Here is a 22,337-nt window from a genome sequence, read left to right on the forward strand (position 1 = left end):
AACGGATTCCGGCAGATCTTGTAGAATTCCGGCAAGATGTGGCTGGATTCCGGCAGAATTACAGTGACTTGAAAATAAAGGACCTTCTCGCTAAGGAAGATGACCGGAGAAAACAATTCTCGCCGGATTCTGTAGAAAACGGTCGGAGAAAGGGTTAGGGCTTGAAGGGGATTTTTCTTCTTTCCTCTCTCTTGCTCTCTCTCAACTCCCTCTAAAAAAATTTCATGAAAAATGAGAACCCCCTCTCTCTCTCTCTCTCTCTCTCTCTCAAAATCAGTTTTGGAAACCCTCCGTCGTGAAAAATAAAGTTTAAATGGTTATTTATAGGCTTATGGGTTGATTGATATTGCCACTACCACTTGATGGGCGCAGATTTGGCAGAACTTTTGATAAGCGCATGATCTTGCGTGCCCCATATGGCTCTAGGTTGGCCTCCTCCAGGATAATTCAACCCCCTTTCTGGTTTGCACTATGGTTTTCTCTCAGCTCGTTCACTAGGCAAATCAACTCGGATTTCAACGAAATTTTGCTGGGACCTTGGTGAGACCCTAACCTAGCTTAGGATGAAATTTGGGGCTTTAAAACTCTGATTTGGTGGGGTTGGTACTTAAACAGGGGGGATAGTGCCCGGTCAAAATGGGGTGTCTACAGGGTGATTTTAGAAAAAAAGTTTTTGTAAACAACCTATTCACCCCGCTCTAGGTTGCTAAACCAAGTCACTACTTGGATTTCAAAAAGATATGAAGCGGGCTACTCCAATCGTTGTCAGCTTAGAGATATTTACGATATTCCGATGATAGCAGACAATCAAGATCGGAGAAACCACCTCTTCTTTTCATCTTTTCTTGCGTTTTTACCGCTTTACTTTCTGCAGTGTGTTTACAAAACTGATAGGGTGGATTTCATTACAAGACCTTCGGCTCACTTAGGCCCCAGGTTTTTGGTGTTAATCCCCTCTGTCTGCCTTTTACCAATTCTAGCACTTTACTGCTTTATGTACTTTTACTTCCTGTAATTTACAGCTTTCTGCACAGTAAGGTACGAGGTTGATGTGTAAAAGAGACTTGTTCCGCTATGGCCGAGCCCTTGAGACATTATTCCCTTCGACTTGCTTTTACTTTATGTACTTTACTGCTTTACGAAAGTAAGGTATGTGGTGGTGAATAAGTTTCTCGGCCCACGACGAACTTATATAAACCCCGCTATCTTTCTTTTGTTTTAGTTTCTGTATAGTCATTTTTCGTTTGATTTAAGTTAACCTGATCGTGAGTAGTTGCAAGTTCCTTCTGGAGCCGTAAACAACTTACAACACCTATCAGGTTAATTATATTGAGTATTTTTGTTTTCTTTTGTAAATTCACTCCATTTACATTCGGAATTAAGCATAATCTAACCAGGGAAATAAGATCAAATCCTTCCAAAATGCCAATTTAAGTTACGAGACCGGATTAAGCCGGATGAGAGGGGTGCTTAATGCCTTCCCCATTTGTAACCACAACCCTTACCTGGATGTCTGTAAGGACCGTGCCTTAAGCAAACAGAGTAAAATATAAGGTTTTAGCCCAGAGCAAAGGAACCCCTGATTATTATTCTTCCAACGAAATTCGAGTCGTTACTCATTTCCTTGAAGAATAGACACGAGTCCTAGGCCCCAACCTAGGTGACGACTCTGAGTTTCTCTAAACTTATGAAGTTAGGACCATGGTTTAAAATTTCGACCGAAATCTGAAATTTCGAATACCGGAGGGGACCGAAACCGAAAATTTATGAAATTCAATTTTTCGCCATTTTTCGGTCCGAAATTTCGGTAATTTCGGTCCGAAATTTCAGTTTAATGACATTATTTATTTATTTTTTAAAAAGTGTTACAAAATTTCGTCCAAAATTTCAAAATTTAAGTCCGGAATTTGGAACCAAATTACCAAATTTCGGACGATTTTTTGTGGGGTCCGAAACGGTTACCGAAACCGAAATTTTAAACCTTGGTTAGGACTACGGTCCCGAGTCCGCAAGTAGTGTAGATCAAATAACACCCCCTACGTAAAACCCGATTGTGGTGATCTCTTGCCGTCCTGCTCAATGAGAGAAAAGACCGGCTCCCACAGATGGAAAAAATTTCGGAATAGAGGTTTTATTAGAATTTTTTGAATTAAAGTTTTTATTTTAATTTTTTTCTCAATCTGTTTTAGGGAGAATCAGAATAGGAATCGAAAAATGATGATGATTTCAAATGCAACCTAAATGGATCAGGCCAATCATGGGTTATGCTGGTCCTTAATCGTGTCATTCTTTCTAGTCAATCTCTTGATATTTGTTCATTAAATGTGAGCTCAGTTCATTATTATAGTGACCTTGGACTTGTTCAATTGCATTGAAGGTGGATGATGTGAACTGGGTTTGAGGCCATAACAATAGACAAAAGGAAATGAAGATAAAGCGTCGTGAAAGGGTGACACAACCATACGGGTGAAATAAAGCCTAAATTGCACTATTTGTAATTCCTTGCTTTATTAGGGTGTAGTTGTAGATATGGAAAAATTTGCAATAAATGTGTGATTGAGGGGCCTTCTAGTGAGCTACGAATGTAATTGGAGGGAAAAGGGCTTGGACGATCACTGCAAGGGGTATTTTCATTTGAGGTTTAGGGACTTTTGGCTAATTTTGAAAAGGAAAGTGCTGAGAAAATCTTTCAACCCTAGCTTGGATTGTAAGAAGAGCTTTGTATGAAATTAGAAGGAAATTCTAGGATCTTGGAGGCCTTCTACTTATTCTTCTTCTCAGTTGGAAGTTTCAGCTGAGCTAAGTCCACTTCTTGCTGTTATTTTCATTAAAAATTCAATAAAATTCTATTTTCTTTCCATTCATTTCTTTCATTGATCATCTTTACTTGTTTTTATCATATTTTGCAATTCCATTAGATCACTTTACTGCTCGAATTATGTTTGGATCACGCTTGGTATTTTTAAACTATTTTTGAACAGTTTTTGTCCTCGTTTACCGTTAATTTCTGTTCTAGCTTGTGTTTTGATTAAATCTTGTAATTCAGTAGAAGACCTGTTGAGGCGGTGGGAGATTGATGCTTGAAGCATTACGCCTAAGGCATCTAAGTGGAATGCCAGACACGTTGCCTCCAGCCCCTATTTATACTATGTATAAATAATAAAGGGATAAGGATGAGGGAATAAGAGGTTATGGGCTTCAGCCCAGATGGGCCCAAACACCTGGTCCATTATCTATGGGCTTATATTAGAACATATATCCAACAATCTCCTCCTTATGTTCTACATATAGCACGATCCATAGACAGATAGTGTGAAGTTCAAACGAAATATTGAACTATCCACATCACAATATCATAAAAGATCTGTAATCCAACTGAAAACACGAATACTTTTATGAACAAGAGTTTTATATACAATAAACTCAACCAAAAGGTAGTTTCATATATACATGAACCCCACTGATCTCAGAAGAATTCATTCATGGGGTATGATTCTCAACAAGATCCAAAATAAAGTTTCACATATAAGTGAACTCTATACACATACTGAATAAAGGCACTCAGTCTTTACAACTTTAGAAGATTTACTCATCAAGTAGTCATCTTCATCAAAGTCAAAATCAAGATGCGCTCCTCATTTTTCGCCAATTCCTTCCAAAAATGGCTGAAAAAGGTATCAGTATCACTCTCACCATAAGCATCATTATCAAGTTTCAATAAAGAACAAGACCAAAATAGCTTGTTTTGCAAAGAACCATTACACCATAATTGTCAAGTTTCAATAAAGAATAAGACCAAAAGTAGGTTTCTTTTGCAAAAAACCATTTCATGTTTCCATAAAATGTTAAGTCATCTTTTCCATATTTGAGTCAAGTTGAAATCACCAAACAGGATAACCAAGTTTGAGTTAAGTTGTATCGTCAAATGTGGAATGTACAACCTATCTCAAAAGAGGGTATATCATCAAGTATGGAATGATATACAACAACTTTAAACATCAAGGAAAACATATCAAGTCTTATCTTTAGGCCATACGGGAGATTCGAAAACTCAAACTAACATGGATAATATAGATTAAGTCCATAACATGGATAATGTAGATTAAGTCTTGTCCACATACATTTTAACTTATAAATTAAGTCCTGTCTGCATAGACTTTAACCAAGTTAAGTCCTGCTCACATAGACTTTAACCTATAAATTAAATCTTGTTTACACAGACTTTAACATCATCTCCATCTGTCTTTACAGACTTTAATCCATTTACTTACAGTTTTGAATTATTCGATCCATGTACAATCCCTTTTGTGAGAGCTTTTGGCCTGATTATCCTTCGATTTCATATTAATCAAAGTGATAATCCCGTGTTCTTGAGATAATTCAACATATGGCCTATTTCTTCACAACTATAGTTATGGCTTGATTATCACAGAACACACATAAGGAACTAATCCTTAACCCACTAAAGAGCTTAGTCTTTAACTGGGTCCGTGGAATGTCATAACCATAATAAGATTCTTTATCCCTTAGTTTTCATTTGCAACTAAAGCTAGAGCATAAAGTTCCAATTCGACTTCCACACAACAACAGTAAATTTGTTGTCCCCTAAATTCTGATCCCCAAGATGCATCAGAATAATCTTCCACAATAAGTGGATGGCCACATTAGTTTTGAGCATACTCTTGAGTATTCTTTCTTTCTCATCAACCTTATAAGGGCATCCCTATGCTCATGGCCAGGATTGCTAGTCTAATGACTCAACACGCCAACTGTAAAGGCTATGTTTGGTCTAGTGAAACACATAACATACATGAGACTACTAATTAGTTTAGAATAATCTAATTGATTCATACACTGTCTCTTCCATAGAGATCAGCTTCTTGGTATAATCAACTGGTGTCTCAATCGGTTTGCACTTACTGCATCCCCTGATGAAAAGTAGTTTTTCATATAATGGGATCGACCAAGGGTGATTCCTTGCCTTTCAAAAACTTACTTTCATACCAAGAATGATGTTAATAACACCCAGGTCTTTTCATGTCGAATTCTTTACCCAAGGTTTGTTTCACGTCACTCACCACAAAGAGAGTTTGGAAACAAGAATCAACATCTTCATATAAGCAAATAATCATGACCTATTTAACACAGAATGATAGTATATGCATTTACCTGAGTAATTGATCAGAAAACTCAAAGCTCTTTACTACTTTGTCAAATTTCTGACGTCACAATTTAGGTGCTTATCTAAGACCAATACAAGGATTGTTATGTCATAACATCCATACAAACTTTGTATAATCACATACAAATATCTTACAGCCCATAGTATTAGCCCCATTTGGCAAATCAACTGGCTGCCAAGTTAGATAACCAACAGAGAGGTCATTCCATCATGAATGGCTTCTGCCCACAATAAAGAATCCCCATATCTCATCACTTCTTATAGGATGATTTTACATTCTCCATATGGTAGGTCACATAGTCCTCACCATAACCCTTGGGTACTCTACCACATAAGCCATAACTCATAAGGAATGGAGGAGCAATTGAGTTTGGCACTCTATTTAGGATGTGACTTGCAACTAAAGCAATTTCTCCCCAAATGCAATCAGGCATGCTAGCTGGCAATAACATGGAGTTTAACACTTAAGTTAACTTCATGTTTTCACACTTAGCTATGTCACATGATTGAGGCGAGTGAGGAGCAGTGGTTTCAAGAATTACGCTATAAGAAGCACAGAATTCCTTGAACCCTGTCAATGTGTATCCTCCTTCTCTTTTATCACTCCTAAACATCACTTGTCAAACTTAATTGACATAACTTATGGTATATTATGAGTGTTAGTAGATTGGACCATTTTCTGATAGTTCACATGTCCTAATCGGTTGTGTAACAACTCAGGATCAATTAGCAGTGAACTAACTTGTCTAACAGTCTCATTTGCTAAACTCTATCCATACATACCATTTAACAAGTATGCACAACCTAAATAGTATGAGTTAATAATCAAAAGTTACTCTACTATACAAACATGAAGTGCATACACCAAAATAGTAGTTACTACTTTAACATCTTATAAAGATAGCTGTTTACCTGAAGAAAGGGCCAATTTCTCAGTACCAGTGTGAGTGACCTCCATGTCTGCTCCACTAGCCACTGTACCAGTCTCCTTTACTTCGGCAACACCAGTGATAAGTTTCTTTAATTTGCAAGCATGGCATGTGGCACCTCTATCTAACCACCAATCTGAAGAAGTACTGGCCTTATCCTTGCCCAACATGACAGAAAAGCTTTTAGGCTCAATTTTTTCTACAAACATAGTAGCTTTCTTCTGTGGGTTGTCAGATTTAACCATCTTAGGTAGCCTACAATCTGCAGCAAAGTGACCATATCTCCCACAGTTGTAGCACTTGCTCTTCTTTTTCTTAAAGACAGTCTTTTTGGCTTCCAACTTGGGGACATCACCTTTAAATGACTTGGACTTCTTAGGAAATTTCTTGGGATACATCACCGTGTTAGCAGCTGTCTGTTGCTGTCTAACCATCTCCAAGTTATTCCTAGCTCTGTTCTCATCTTCGATTCGAATGAAACGTTTGAGATCATCCAGTCCCATTTGCACGTTCTTTCTATACATTTCTATCTTGAAAGAGTGCCATGTAGATGGTAACTTGTAAATGATTGCACCCACAAGAAACAGATCATACACTACTATTTTCTCATTGTTAATTTAGATCTCAAATTCTCTAAATTAGTAACTTGGAGAGTGATTTCCATGTCCTCTCAGAACTTGAAATCCATGAATTAGTCCACTAAATGAGTCTTGGACAATTCCTCCTCCTTTGGAATTGAGCATCTAAATTATCCCAAATATCTTTAGTAGTGTCAAACTTGTTAGGTTTCTACAAGACGGTCTGACAGACAATTTAACAAATAGTCTTTGCAGAAATCCTTATATCAAATCCATTGAGATTCCTCAACACGTTCAATCGTATCAGCAAAGGTACTCAAGATGGTGTAGAAAACATTCAAGTACTTCAAACCGAATTGAGTCTTTCACTTCCAAGAATAAAATTTCGAACCTTCAAACGATTGAAGTTTGACCATCTCAAAGGGAATTGCAGTCTTTTCTATTTTATTTTCAAATTAAAACACAAATTGGAAAGAGTGCACTTGATTTGCGAATCACAAAAGCAAAGCCAAGAAACTACAAACCAAATCCAATACCCGATTCCGAGATAGTAGCGAACCAGCCAAGACGAAACTCAAGGCGAGGTGATTGCGATATGCAAATCCAATAGCCAAGGCGACACCCTTCAGCAAAAGATTACCACCAAGGTAATAATCCAAACCCAATTGACAGCTATTGGGGTTTACAGGGGGTGAACCAAGAACAAAGTACCATCCAAGGCGAAACCTGAGACGAGGTAAAGCCAACCAGCAGAAAGAACCTAGCTTTTGGGAACTATTTGCTAAGAACAAAACTTGTCTGAGTTCTCACTCTTCCTTTCCAAGTGGGCGACAAACCAATTGCAAGATCACAAAGTTTGTATGAACCAGTACAAAACCGATTTAATAACATGAACCAGTTTCACTTGCCTAACCGATGGTAGAGAAAATAGTTGAGAACTGTGAAAAACCAGTTGGCTACACTATCCCAAACCAGTGGCTTGCCTTTTACAAAACCCAGTTGTGATAATTTGTCTGAGAAAAACTAGTGCCAAGAACCGACCACAAGTGGTACGGAGGTAACCAGTTTGCCCAAAAAATTCAGCGATTAATTCCTGAATTCTCACCAAGACATATATATCGCACAAAGCAACCTTTAATTCTCAGATATCACAAGAAGATATCGCAATAGGGAGATCACATAAATCCCAAAAGTGGCACTGAAAATCCCTTAAAAATCTGCAATTTCTCGCCCTTTTATCTTTGTCGGTCCTTTGATTTCTGTCTGATATCACAGAAGATATCACATACACAAAGCAGAAAAGATATCTACAAAAGATATGGCAAACCCAATTGGTAACAGATATCGCACAAGGGTATCCAACCCCTACAATTATGGCGATTTTGTTCTCATGATTTTCTCCAAAAATCGCACCTTTTACATATTGCACAAAACAGGGTTTCCAAACTATGAAAAACAGGGAGTCAAAACTCTCCCCCAAAAGCAGATATCGCAAATTCTGCCAAAATTGTGAAATCCCTATAAAGTAGGCGCTGAAAATCAACTGAAATTTCGCCAGATATCAGTAGATTTTCACCAAATCTCCAAACAGCTAAGTTGTAGGAACAAAATCGCACACAGATATTGTAATCTCCTACAAAATAGGCGCAGAAATACCCTCTAAAATTGACGCTGAGAAGTGGGTTTCCAGATATCTTACACAAAATAGATATTGTAAAAAAAACCACTTGGAGATCACGTCAAAACCTATAAATCAGGCGATATCACAAAAGAAATTTGCGATGGAATCAGAGAGGAACAAGAGGCGGTGCCGACATGCTTCCGGAAATGTTGAGGCGGTGGGAGATTGATGCTTGAAGCATTACGCCTAAGGCATCTAAGTGGAATGCCAGACACGTTGCCTCCAGCCCCTATTAAGGGATAAGGATGAGGGAATAAGAGGTTATGGGCTTCAGCCCATATGGGCCCAAACACCTGGTCCATTATCTATGGGCTTATATTAGAACATATATCCAACAAGACCAACACCAGGTCTACATCAAATTTGGTATTAGAGCCCAATTTGAGAAGAATTCTCATTCTTTTCTATGATTCTAGACGGAATTTCTACATTCTTGTTTTCCTTTGCATTCGGTCGGGTCTGGGTCATTGTTTTGAGTGAATCTTGAGTTTTTATCTTCTTTCATTTGTGTTTCTAATTGGTCTGGAAGTTTCCCAATTGCCACACGAATTGAATACCACAATTTCTGTCATTTTCATCTTCATTTTCCGTTTTTCCCTCGCCCTTTCAGCCTTTTTGATCTCCACAATTTTTTTCTTTTCACCTTCTTTAACCTTCCCATCCATATTGTATTTTTTTCTAGCTATCTTAATAGATAACTGATCCCATAAGTGTATCCTCCACGATTTGTTTTTTGTTCTCTCCTTCGTTAGTTGCTATTGTTGTCATTTTCACCTTCTCCACGAAATTGCAAGCTTTTTCCACGAGTTTGGCATTGAGAAAACCTTCTTTAAGCTAAAAATTACATTCATGGAGTGTAGTTCGATTACAACTCAACTAGAATTCGTGTCTTCTTTTATGATCTAGGGTTTTTCCTACTTTTTCCTGCAATTTTCCTATTTTCTCCATTACCATTGGTCCCAATGATTTTTCTTCAGTTTCCACTTCCATGTCCATCGTTTTCTCTACCATTCCATTGTGATCTGGAATGCAGAAAATCATTATAAAAATATTTCTTAATGACCATGTTAGTCCTTCCACATCTTCAATTATATGTCATTTATGTGGTAAAAGATGACACTAAAAATTTAAGGGAAATGTTATCAGCAATACTGTATTTTGACGAGGGCACTCCTCAAATTCTGTTGCCTTTAATCTGTGTTTTTTTTTTTTGAACCACGCATCAAAATCGGGGAGAATAGGAAATAGATCCCAATTCCCATGCCTGATTCCAGCAATCCAAATGCACCCTTACCAGGCTTGTTCATTTGTAAGTTGTTGATGGGACAATTCGGATCACAAACGACCAATGTGATTTTGTGGTCATTTCATCTATATAATAGGGCCTACTGAATTAACGGTTGAGATGATTCAATAACAAATGTACTCCATCTAGTGTATTAATAGTTTGGAAGTGATATATTCTTCCCCTTTCTTCCCCAGCCCATCCGCTCTACTGTATTTTTGACGGCTCTATTTACGATAAGGGAGTGCCCAGGGAAGAAAAGGGGGCAAATATATCATTTCCCTAATTATTCTGATGGGGCCCACATATGGAATCAAATATGCGTTTCGGTTGGTTGTTGGGGACTTGGGGGGTTACTGAATTAGAAAGACTAGGAAAATGAGTAGGAAAAGGAAAGTCGTCAACGGTAATATTTGATATGGACACCCTCTCTAGGAGACGCGAGATACAGTTTCTCGTTGGCGACATGAAATAGAAAACAGAGGGAAATACTAACGGTCATATATTTGAAAACCCTGGTAATAGAATTCAAAAAATAGTAAGCATAGCAACGGTCATATGTTTGAAAAACCCTTGCAGGGGTATAAAAAGGAAACAAAGGGGATTAAAAGAAGAAACCCTTGTGTAACGATCATCTCCTTCATCTGAAATTTGTTCAACAGAAGAAAGTTTTGCAATTGAAAGAAGAAACCCATCTCTGTTGATATCTCCTTCATCTTGAATTCGGTTCAAAAGAGAGTGATTAATTGAAGAAACCCATCTTTGTTGAATTCTGCTCTAAGGTTTTCTTTCACAAAGAGAAAGATGGGAAAGAGGAAGATAGAAATAAAGAAGATCGAAAACAAGAAAGCTAGGCAGGTGTGTTTCTCAAAGAGGCGAAAAGGTCTCTTCAAGAAAGCTCACGACCTTTGCATCCTCTGCGATTCTCAGATCGCCATTATAACCTTCTCCCCCGGTGGTAACCCCTACGTCTTCGCCCACCCCTCCATTGATGCCGTCCTCAACTACTACCTTGGTGGCCCCACTCCTTCACACGCCCTTGCCATAGTTCCCATACTCTCCAACCAGGTCTCTCAACTTGAACACCAGCTAGAGAAAGATGAAAAGAAAAGCAAGATGGGAGGGAATGATGAGAGTGATGGGGACTGCTGGTGGAATAGAGTCAATATGGAGGAATTGGGAGAACTACCCATTGAAGATCACAAGGCATTGATAAGGAAGATGGAGCAAGTTAGAGAGAATATGGTAAGATGTGCGGAAGAGCTTGCTTCAGCAGAAGCCGAGGTTGAGGATCCCATACCCATTGCCGATCTGCCTCTTCATCTTGAGGAAGGAAGGATGGTGCCTTTTTCAGAGCCTTCGGACGATATTTTTAGTCAGCCCGAGCCAATTTATTTCCCATATTATTTGGGTGAATTCTGATTATTATTTTCCATTTTCACATTCTCCTTTGGATAATTGCTCGTTGCTGATATGGAGTTCTTAGTTTCTTTTTCTTCCAATCTTCACCTTCTGTTTCTTTTTCATACATACGTTTTATGGGTTTTACCACTTATATTCAATTTTCTGTTTCTCCAACTGTTATTATCATTTTTATCAACATTGTTTGTACAGAAATTCAATGAAAATATTTCCCATGTTTTTTGTGTGAATTTTGATTATTTTTTCCTTTCTTCTCATTCTCCTTCGTGTATGGAATTCTGTGTTTTTCCCCGTCTTGACCTTCTGTTTCTTTTAGATGCATCCAGTTCAAGCCTTTTAATGGGTTTTAACTTTTCTATTCAATTCTCTGCTTCTTCAACTATTATAATTTTTGTTGATATTATTTGTACAGAAATTCAATGAGAATATTTCCCATTTAGTACAGAAATTCAGATTTTATGTACTAAATGGGAAATTTCTCTTAAGTTGGAATAACAAGCCCAATTTATTCATATATTCAATAGATTATTAGAATCCATGGTTACTATTCTTTACTTATCCCATTTTCATTAGATAGTAAGGTGGATAGTTGGAGAAAGTCTATTTTGTTTGACAGTATCCTAAGTGTAGAGAAGGAGTACAATCCAGAGAATGAACTAGATTGGAAAAAGTCCAATAAGGAGACCACATTGGTAACTCAGGGTCAGTAGAGAAACAAAGGAGCATTCCCAATGGGTCCTAATTCTGGGGAAAGAAACCTTTAAAATGGGGAACACAGGGTCTCCAGAAAGGTGTAATTTGGATTGATTTTTCTGTTATACTAGGTGTCTTGCCTATGAAAAGTTTTTGTATTTGCAATGGCATGAAGCCACATTGTCTATCATCTAAGAGCAAACCTCGCCTAAACTGGTTTGTTCTTTGTAGAGGTGGTGTGACCTTTGCAAATCTCCCTTTAACTGTATGAGTGCAAATACTTCAATCATCGAGATACATATTCTCAGTAGAACTGAACTGTTTAGCATTCACCAAAGCATTTGCTGGAGTTTATTTATCTATTTGGAAAACTAACTAGACAGTCCTTACTAAGCTTGAAAGTTATGAAAACAATGAATATTGTCCACCCTATCTATGCCATGTTGAATGTCAGGATACTGTCAGGAGGACTCGGGACTCATAACAATGGGTACTTCATCACATTTATAGATTCAAAGTACAATTATTTATAAACTCCCCCACATCATCATTGTCTAGCCCTAATCGATTCCCTTTTACATTGGCTACATTCTTGCTCGAGATCTCGTTTTGCCCTACAAAGTCAATCAAAACTTCTTTGACTCTTTAGTTATGACAGCATCGACAGAATATTTGGTTTCGTCAATGGTGCTCGATCTCACCGTGTCGAGTCAAATAGGATTTGCTTTGGCCACACTTTGGTCCGCATCTACATTTTGAAGCACTGGTTTTGTAAGTAGAAAATCTGAAATTCCATCCCCAAGAAGATTTAAAAACATAATGAAAAAGATGATTTGCGTGTGTTTCAGAGGTAGGTGGCCATTGGAAATTAATCTTGGCAATTAGTTTAGCACGAAAATAGACGTGAAGGACTCATGTACTTGGAGTGGTACCTGATATGATATGCAATGTATAATGTTGGTCTTATATGGAGGTTACAAATTTCTATCAGTCTATAAGTCTGCTGCTCAATTTGTGTGTGAGAACTAATTGCATTTCGTGAACAGTTTGTACAAAAACTGCAACAAGGAAAGGCTTTTTGAATTGCAGTTTATGTACAAACTGTTCCCGAAATGCAGTTTATACAATGTTTAGATGCAGTTGACACAATTTGCACCCAGAATGCAAGTAGGTTCACATACAAACCAATTCTAAATTATGTTCCAAAATCTATGAAACGGAGTTTGAAGAGAAGACGAGAGAACCCACTATATCTGTATCATAGCAAATAAGATTGAAGCGACTTCAACGTGTATTGTTTCCTTTGAGAGAATTCATTGATCTAGTTTGTACCTACTGATGTGTTTCATTAAAAATTTGAAGTAAAAAAAAATTGGATTGAAGTAAAGAAATCATCTTGTCTAGTGGAGCTCGATGTAAAGAAACATGGGCTTTAAATGAATTTCTTAGTTCAATTCCTGATAGACCAAGAAGATCTGAAAACTGAGAAAAGTGAATACAGTCTTCACTAGTGTTTAAAAATACGGATTTGACGCGGAACGTGGCCAAGAAAAATCCTTGTCGACTCGGGGCGGAAGCGGCCAAGAACGTGGTTGACACGGTTGACGCGGTCATAACTCGAGAGAGTCAAAGGAGTTTATTGACTCTGTAGGGCAAAATGCGGAATGCAGATGTGGTGCAATGCAGAACGCGGCCGAGGTAAAAAGGAGTCGACTCGGGCGAGTTCCTTGTCGAGTCAAAGAGTTTTTAAACACTGGTCTTCACTCCCAGATAAACCATTCCTTGCTACTTTATTGAGTATGGATCTTGATATTGAAATAGTGCAAATTAAGAAATTAGGAAATACCAATTAAAACTGATTCTTCATTAGTCAGCTTCGAGATCTTTACTATTCACTGAACTCAGTTTCTGAAACCGTTCTGTGGGTTCCAAATTAAATTGACATGATGACTTAGTTGGAACATGAAAAATGGGGGGACTTCATTGCCAAGCACCTGCTGACCTTGTAAACACTTGACCTGTTCGTGCACCCTCCCTGCAATGGCTTTTATGGGTGAGTTCTACCCGGGTCTCAACACATGGCCCAAAGATCTTGACATTGGTGAACTGCATCTGTTAGATGAATGTTGTTGAATATAAACATTGGTAATTGACTGTTGTGTGTGTGTGGTTGTGACTCACTGATATATTCGAGACACAAGAACGAGAGTTGTAGTTGCCTAAGCTTTCAATGCTGATCAGAAAATAGAGAAACAAAAAACAGATTAGAAGTACGGTGAAAATAACTTCATTTTTCATTTTTTTGTAACAAATAAAACAGTATACTTGATTCCATGGTTGGGAACATAAGTGAAGTGTAAGTCCAAGGGTGCATCCCTCTCTGGTTTTGATGATCAACAAACCCAAATTGATGGTAGTTTGCTAATGGCTTCTCTAGTGTTGTGATTTAGACATGTTTCATTCATGTCAACACTTGAAGCTAGAAGAACAAGGGTTAGTCTTGGAGAAAGTTAAGTCTTGGTGGTCAACCATCAAGCCATATGGTGTCTTGAAGAATCAAATGAACAACAAGCGCAATAACATGTTCAAAGACTATCTCAAGACAAAGGAAGGTCATATATCTTATAATGCATGGGAGTCCTCTTGGCATTAAATGTTTGCAGGTTTTGATGTTTTCAAATCATCTTTAAAACCATTTTTCTATGTGCATTAATGTATTTGAAAACATATGTTTAAAGTCCAAAGACCAAGGCCCAAAAGTCCCTTGAACAATTATTTAAAAAAAAAGAATTTAAAGCAGGGTCGGGCGACCGTGGGATGCTATCTGGAATGCCTGGGCATCTCGAATTTTATAGGGCAAGTCGACCGTGACAGTACCGGTCGATCGCAGAATGATTTCTCAATTTTGAGAAATCATCCAGGTTGGTCTCGGAGGTCGACCGCTACCCCCTTGGTCCATCGTTTAATGTTTTCGAACTTAAACTTTCAAATCTTGAATTAGCCCAGGGCGGACGACCGTGAGGGTAGTGTTTTTGACCCAAAATATTTTTCGAACAGGTAGCCCTCGGAGGGCGACCGCAGTGACCCCGGTCGACCGCGGCAGTTTAGAATTTAAAAATAAAAAAGAGGCGCCCGATAAGGGCGGGCGACCGCGGTGGCTCGGTCGACCGCGCCGGTCTCTCCAAAGAGCCGTTGGGGGTCTGCAGAAGGTAGGTGCAACCACCCAGTTTTATTACAGTTTTGCCCTTGATTCTTCTAAAATGAACTAGGGCTATTTAAACCCTATCAAAGACCCTCATTTACACCTTTTGAGCAAGTACCAAACCCTAGACCTTTCTTCTCTGAAAATCAAAAGGATCATTCTTTAAAGCTCTTGTGTATTCAATACTTGCATTCATTTCTTGTCAAGAGGAACTCCCCAAAGCATTTAGTTTCAATCACTGGGAGTTGTATATGCCTTAAAGAGGCTTGAGAGTTTTTCATTTCTTCTTTTTCCTTCCTTATTGTATTTGGAGTTGCAAAGAGGAGTTTCCTTCTTCAAGGCGGTGGTGAAACGAAGAAGAACGACCTCGGAGGCGGGTTGTAATACAAGGGTGTGTCCCCTTGTGGAGGTGAAGTGTGCTTGTAACGCTTTGTGAGGCGGTGTTGAGGAGCCTTACCGTAGTGGAGAAAACTTGGGTAGTGGAGTAGGTCAAGTTGTGATCAAACCACTATAAAATCGCCGTGTAGTCTCCTTGCCCTCTCTCATCTGTCTTGTGATGTGATTGGTAATCTCTTTCCATTTTCTATTTGAATATAATTTTGAACAAGGGTTAGAACGAACTAGGTTAATTTCATAAGCCCTAACTTTTGGAATAGAAATTTTTTAAAATACCCAATTCACCCCCTCTTGTGTGTTGCCCATTGGGATTTCATGACGTTTTGTATGTTGACGTTCGAAGAACGTGCTCTGATAGATATAAAGGTCCCCTACACCAAGAAACAGTTATAATGGCAGATTATTAGCAGAGGGGTTGTTAAATGGAGTAAATAAGAGGATTTGGAAGCTTTATGACTTACCATTTCAGATGACAGAATTATATATTCCTAAGATGTCCGAATTCTCCGTGAATTCCATCAGTGCTGGGACTTAGAGCAGGAGAACTTATTGAAGTAGGTGCTGCTGCAATTGAGCTTGGTGGCGCTGAAATTGGTGGTTGTGCATGACCATGCTTTTGTTTTATATGATTATGAAATCTTCCCTCTGTAAAAGGGAAGAAACAATACAATCAAATGAAGAAAACCAAAGAGAACAACTAGGTGCATTTCATGGAAACTTAGCTCAGTGTAGAAGACAAATTACAATGGGTTTCTAGTGAATGAATATATGAGACACTCAAACTTCCATAGAGATGGGTTTTTAACTAGTTGGTTAGGATGACATTTCCACTATTAGATTTTGATGGGCATTATCACTATTAGATATAAAGTAACAAATTAAAGGGGTAACAAGTTACAGGTTAGTATAAAGTAACAAATTAAAGGGGTAACAAGTTACAGGTTAGCATATGCCCCGGACTTGATGGCGTTAAACGTATCAGGCTCCTTCTCCGTGGAGAGGTCAATACATTTCTTTTGCATGCCAACCCCCCTTGATATTTGACACCCCTTTGTCACTCCAACAATGCTCATCGAACAAGGTCAATAAGAAATTGTACCAATAGTCTACCTCACAAATTGCAAGCAATAGTAAATATGAATTAGAAGTTGCTTCTTCCGAATGAGTTATCAGAACAAAACAGGTAATATGCTTCTTACGAACGGCAGAGGAACCCAAACTCACACTTGACTACTAGCACCTTCAGAACAATACACACACACACATAAATCCTTATTTTGTCGATACGAGTACAGATAAGTTATTGGATATCTATAGTAAGGGATTTACTATATAGACCAGATACTTACTCATAGAATAGTTCTTCAATTACCTATTTCAAAAAAAAAATAGAGTAGTTCTTGCTTGACTGTGACAGCAAGGGGATAGTCTTTATTTTTTTTCATAAATTTGACTAATTCCATGATCATGTAGTGATTTTGTATCACATTTATTTCGGAGATAGTTTCTTGAGTGGTGGCAAAGATGGCTACGTGAGGTTACATCACTGCGATCTAGATTACTTCAACATCAAGTTGTAGCTCTAGAAACATGTAACTGTATGCGATTTTTTCCATTTTTTGTTTCTTGATCTTAAATCATATACAATGGCTTTATGATCTAACGAATGGTACAAGCAGATCATTTCGATAAGTCATATGAGTTTATAGATGGAAATCTGCTTGAATTGATAAGAATACTCTTCATATAGAGGACTTTTTCTGTCATGGAGTGGTGTGATTCGAAGGTTATTTGTGTTGTTCTAGTCTCTATGCCTTATTAAAGTGTCAAATAATGGAAATCATAAAATAAATTGATTTTTTTTCATGTGTTGATCGACTTATGCCTGCAGATGAATGAAGCTACTAGACCTCTGGATGCTTTGGGCTTTCTAAGATTGTTATAAGGTGTGGATCATGGATAGGCCGGGGGGGGGGGGGGGGGGGGGGGCGTCGCCACGTCTCTCCACGCATCTCCCCACACTCGTGGTGGTGGGTGTGCTTCGTTTGTTGATTGTCCTCTTGTTCCCTTTTTGGTTAGGGGTGTGTTTGTGTCTACGTTTCTTGTGAATTTGGGATAAAGATCCGAACTTCACGGGAAAAGAGAAGGTCTTAGAGTCTCCACCTTGGTTAGGGCCTAGGACCCATGATCTGCATTTCTATTGAATTTGGGACAAGGAGCCGAATTTCAATAGAAAGGCGATAACCAAAGTTTCCGTCTAGTTTGGGCCCTAAACCTCTGATTAACTTTGTTTTCGGCATGGTCTTGTCAGAAATCTGAGTAAAGGATATGGTCACAGGAGGGGAAGCTGTTAGGCACCCCTCATGCCCGGGAAAACCCGGTCTCTTGACTTGAATTGTTGGATGTTGGAAAACTTTAGCAAAATTGATTTTAAACTCTTTTGTACGATTAAGCTTATTCTTGAGTTGGTTTTAAACATAAAGGAAAGAGAATAAGGATAAGGAAAGTGGGTCTTTTGCTTTCAAATACAGAGGAAAAATAGAATTTTTCAAGACTTTGGGGAAATAAAAAAACAATACAGAAGTAAATAAAGAAATTTCTTTAATTAAACTTATTGACAGTAAAGAAATCTCTTTAATCTAGTATGTTTATAGACAACAATATTAAAAAGATTGAGATAGACCACACAACACTTGAATCTAGCCCCTTCTAGGCACCAAGATGCATGGTCAATCTCTAATCAGATTGATTGTTGAATACAAATAACAAGAATTAAGGAAATTGCCTTCGTTTAGACTTTACAGATAATAAAGGAATCTCTTTAATCTAGTATGTTCATAGACAACAATATTAGAAAAATTGAGATAGACCATGTGGCTCTAACCACTGTTAGGCACCTAGATGCATGGCCAATCTCTAATCAGCTTGATTGCTGAATACAAATAACCCTAGAATTAAGAAAACTCCTTTAATGTTAAAAAGGGGGACAAGGAAGGGATTTATGCTAAGGGTTTGGAGTCAGAGGATCCCCAAACCCTATACCTACCCGCTACCGGTCTTGTAAAGGAAAGTTCAGAAAGCTTTAAACATACCTAGTTAAAGGAGTTGGTGCTGCTTCAAATCCTCAGAAATTTGGCAGCACTCCGACGTCTGGTGGTATATCAGAGAAAATTTTGGCAGAATTCCGATACCCGGTGATATAGCGGAAGAGATTTCAGTAGAAACTGGTTCTGGAAATCTCCCCAAGCTTCTCTCTTTTTCTCTCTTTCTCTCTTTCTCTCTTTAGTGCTTTCTAAAGCCAAAGGGGAAATGGGTGTGAGTACCAAAGAGGGACGGGTGCTAAAGGCTAAAGGGGGTATGGTTATCAAATAAGTGGGGGTACTAATGCTAAAATGGTGTGGGAAAACCAGAGCAAAGTGAAGATGGTATGGGAAAGGGATGGGAAAGATATAAGAAATGAGGGAGGGGTGAGCCTCCTTTATAGATTTTCAAAATAAAAATGCAGGGAGGAATCCCATTCGATTTTAGAGTCCTAGGGAATCACCAAAATTGAAGGGACTCTCCCCTGCGATTTTGGGACGTGGGTCCCACCACCAGAAAGGGGCACCGGGAATGGGTTTTGGGACTTCGAGAGTGGTTTTCTGGCTATAGGGATGCTTGCCGGTTCCAAAAAAGTTTTTTTGGTATCCCAAACTGATCTCTGGTTGCCGAAAAATGGTTCGGAGCAATGAAAAACAACTTTTGGTAGTTACTTTATGGTTTCTGGTGATCGAAACACGGTCAATTACTTTGGGTCATTGGTAAATGGTTTCAGGTTTCCAATGAAATTTCTCTAGCAGCCAAATGTGATCTTTGGTTCCTAAGGAGTTTTTCTTGGTAACCGAGGGTGGTTTATGGTTCCCGAAAAGTGGTTTATTGTGACCAAACGTGGTTTCCGAGTCACCAGAAATTGGTCCTGGGTCCACTTTTTTTTTTTGTATTGGCTTGTGGGTTGCTTGAAAAGTGATTTTTTTGGCTCTAGGAAGGTTGTTCTTGGTAGCCAAAGTGGTTTCCGATTCTCAAAAAGTGTTTTTTGGTGACCGAAAGGTGGTTCTGGTTCCTAGATATGGCTTCCGATATAGCTTTCTCTAAGTTTTAGTGTTTGGATTTTCAGGATGTTGTGTTTGTTGTAAAAAGAGGGTGTCGAGCTAGCGGGCTTTATCCTTGAGCCCTTTGTTTGACCAAGTCAGGGCTCTTTTGGAAGGTTTTGGTGAACTCAAATGGTTCGGGATGTAGGCTTAGTTGTTGGTTGTCTCGGGTATTGGGTGTCTGGGTTGTTCGGGTGGTTCGTGTAACTTTGTGTTCTTGAAAACCTTAGAGAAATATTGAGAGAGATATCGAGAGAAAGACCAATGAAACTTCAGGACTCATCATAGGATTCATCATCGCAACAACCTATCATTAGTCCTCTCTTAACAAAATGGGGTGTCAGCAAAGGCCCCTCTTTCGTAGAGAGTGCTTTAGCACATGAATTCCAAAGCGAGAGACACAACATCATTTCTTCAATTAATCACTCACTTTTGAACCGAATTCAAGATGAAGGAGATATCACCAGAGATGGGTTTCTTCTTTCAATTGCTCTCTTTCCTTATGTTGAACAAAATTTCAGATGAAGGAGATGATCGTTACACAAGGGTTTCTTCTTTTAATCCCCTCTGTTTCCTTTTTCATATCTCTACAAGGGTTTTTCAAATATATGACCGTTGCTATGCTTCCTCTTTTCAAATATATGACACCCCTCCCCCTCGGCTAGTGTATTTACCATAAATGGGGTGCCCGAGGAAGAAAAGGGGGCAAATTTATCAGTTCCCGGGTGATGATATATTCGCCACGTGTTAACATGAATTCACGTTAAAAAGCCTACTCCGTTTTTATACGGGGATTTTAGAATCCAGGTTTTTAGTTTGAAAAAGTGTAAAAGAGGGTTAGAGACAAGAGAAGAAGCGGACCAGCTGTCGTTCTTGACTCATTTTTTACTTCTCTCTAGGGGCGATGCCAGAAATTTTGAACAAGGGGGGCAAAAATTATAGTAATTTTTTTTCTCCAAACAAATGAAAGCAATATTATAGTGTGGACCTCGATCTGAGAGAGGCGGGGGGACGAGCCCCCAGAAAGTCTCTAGATCATCCACGTGAAGGAGAGCTCCGCCAAGGAACTCTCGAAAGAGTGCCCCTCACAGCATGAGTGGCGATGTAAAGTGAGATACCTCTCGATTCGGGGACTAGCCCGGATTCGAGGCGTACCTTAAACAAAGAAAGAGTCGCCATCCAAGGAAGCAGGCCCCGGATCCCATGCTGTGCTCTGTCGCAACAGATAACCAGAGATACAAAAGGTCCGTGCCTGATGACGAATGGGGAAGGGGTTGGGCGCCCCCAATTCGCCCAAGTGCAAGCACCTGGTCTCTTATGCCATTTATTATTAACTTTGAAGAGTTTTGGACGAAAATCATGAGAAATGGGAACGAATATCCCCGAGATAACGTCTAGCTAATCATGCATGTCTCGAAGATGAATAAGAAGCACACACAAAAGAAAATGAAAGACATGCCACCTAAGAATAGCTAGGTTATGAATGTCATGCCTAATTGGTGTCTAAGTTCCGATGGGCAAACACATTCACACTACAACTAAAGGTATAAGGTTTGTGTAGGAAAGTAAGAAAACACAGCAAAACATACAATATGACAAACCCTAGACTCTAATGCGATACTTGACTCGCACCAAGATGGCCATCCATCCTGGCTGCATTACGTATCCCGGCCTCGGGAAGAATCAGAATCAACGTAAATCGGCGACCTATGCTAAACTACAATGCCTAACCCTCTAGGACTGCTATCCTAGACTCGATCAACTAGACTTGACTAGTTTTTTAAAGCTTCTTGCGCCATTACTTAAGTTCAAGTGAATGGTAATTTTAGGACTCCCTATATGCCATAACTAATGCAAGTGGACCCTACACCCTATGTGTGACTAGGCTGTGAGCCTAAGGAAAACCATGGGCTATCTAAGCGCATTCTAGTCTAGCCATCGGCTCGACTAAATGTCTAACCGACCACGACTCGAGGCCTCCTAACTCTGAGGACCCTCACACGACAAGACTCAGCATATCAACACAAACAGGACAGACTCCTAACTCTAAGACACCCCAAACGCCTAGGACAGACTCCTAACTCTATGGGAAGATCTTTTGAAAATTGTTGGTAAGGTTATTTTGAAAATTTTTTATAGTTTTGGAAGGTTTGAAAGGTTTTGAAGTTTATAGAAGTTTTTGAAGTTGTGAAAGTTGTGACTGAACTCAGGATGCCAGCTGCACGCCTGAGCTGCCTACGTACCCCTCAGCTAGGGATCAAGCCATCCGTAGTTCGGACTAGACTTTCCTAACTACACTCTTAATGACTCAAGATTTTTGAGATTTTTGATGCACGATGACAGAATCCTATCATCATAAGGGTAGGACAGACTCCTAATATCCCGCAAAGGTTGGACAGCATCCTATGCTTTGCGGGGGAATTGGACAGAATCACGACTCTGCAAGGGTTGGACAGCATCCTATACGTTGCAAGAGTGGATAAAAATCACATGACTTGATGAGAGGATGGACAGAATCCTAACCCCTATGATGATAGGACAGACTCCTGAAAGAGTGACCCTCAAAGATGGAAGGACGGAATCCTAAACTCTATGAAGGTTGGACAGAATCCTATATTCTATAGAGGTAGGACAAACTGATGAATTTTAAAATGGGAGGACAGACTCCTAAACTTTAAAAGGGTAGGACAGACTCCTAAACTCTAGGGTGGTAGGACAGACTCCTAAACTCTCTATGACAGACTCTAAAGAGGAAGAAATCCCTTAACCTATGAAAACTCTAAGGCAGGACGGGAAGGGGTTACATGCATTTTCCAAAGATTGAGTTGGTATCTTTACCTTT

General features: G+C 39.1%; 1 protein-coding gene across 1 annotated transcript; it reads left to right on the forward strand.

Annotated features, from left to right (window-relative positions):
- The first annotated feature begins 10,459 nt into the window (after positions 1-10,459).
- LOC143855876 (agamous-like MADS-box protein AGL62) lies at positions 10,460-11,077 on the forward strand. The gene has a single exon (XM_077365931.1). It carries the CDS (start codon positions 10,460-10,462, stop codon positions 11,075-11,077), a length of 618 nt encoding a protein of 205 aa, XP_077222046.1.
- The last annotated feature ends 11,260 nt before the right edge of the window (positions 11,078-22,337 follow it).

Source organism: Tasmannia lanceolata, unplaced genomic scaffold (genome assembly GCF_043159265.1).
Source record: "Tasmannia lanceolata isolate RefF3 unplaced genomic scaffold, GAP_Taslan_0.1 ptg000023l, whole genome shotgun sequence".
In the NCBI taxonomy this organism is placed as follows: domain Eukaryota; kingdom Viridiplantae; phylum Streptophyta; class Magnoliopsida; order Canellales; family Winteraceae; genus Tasmannia; species Tasmannia lanceolata.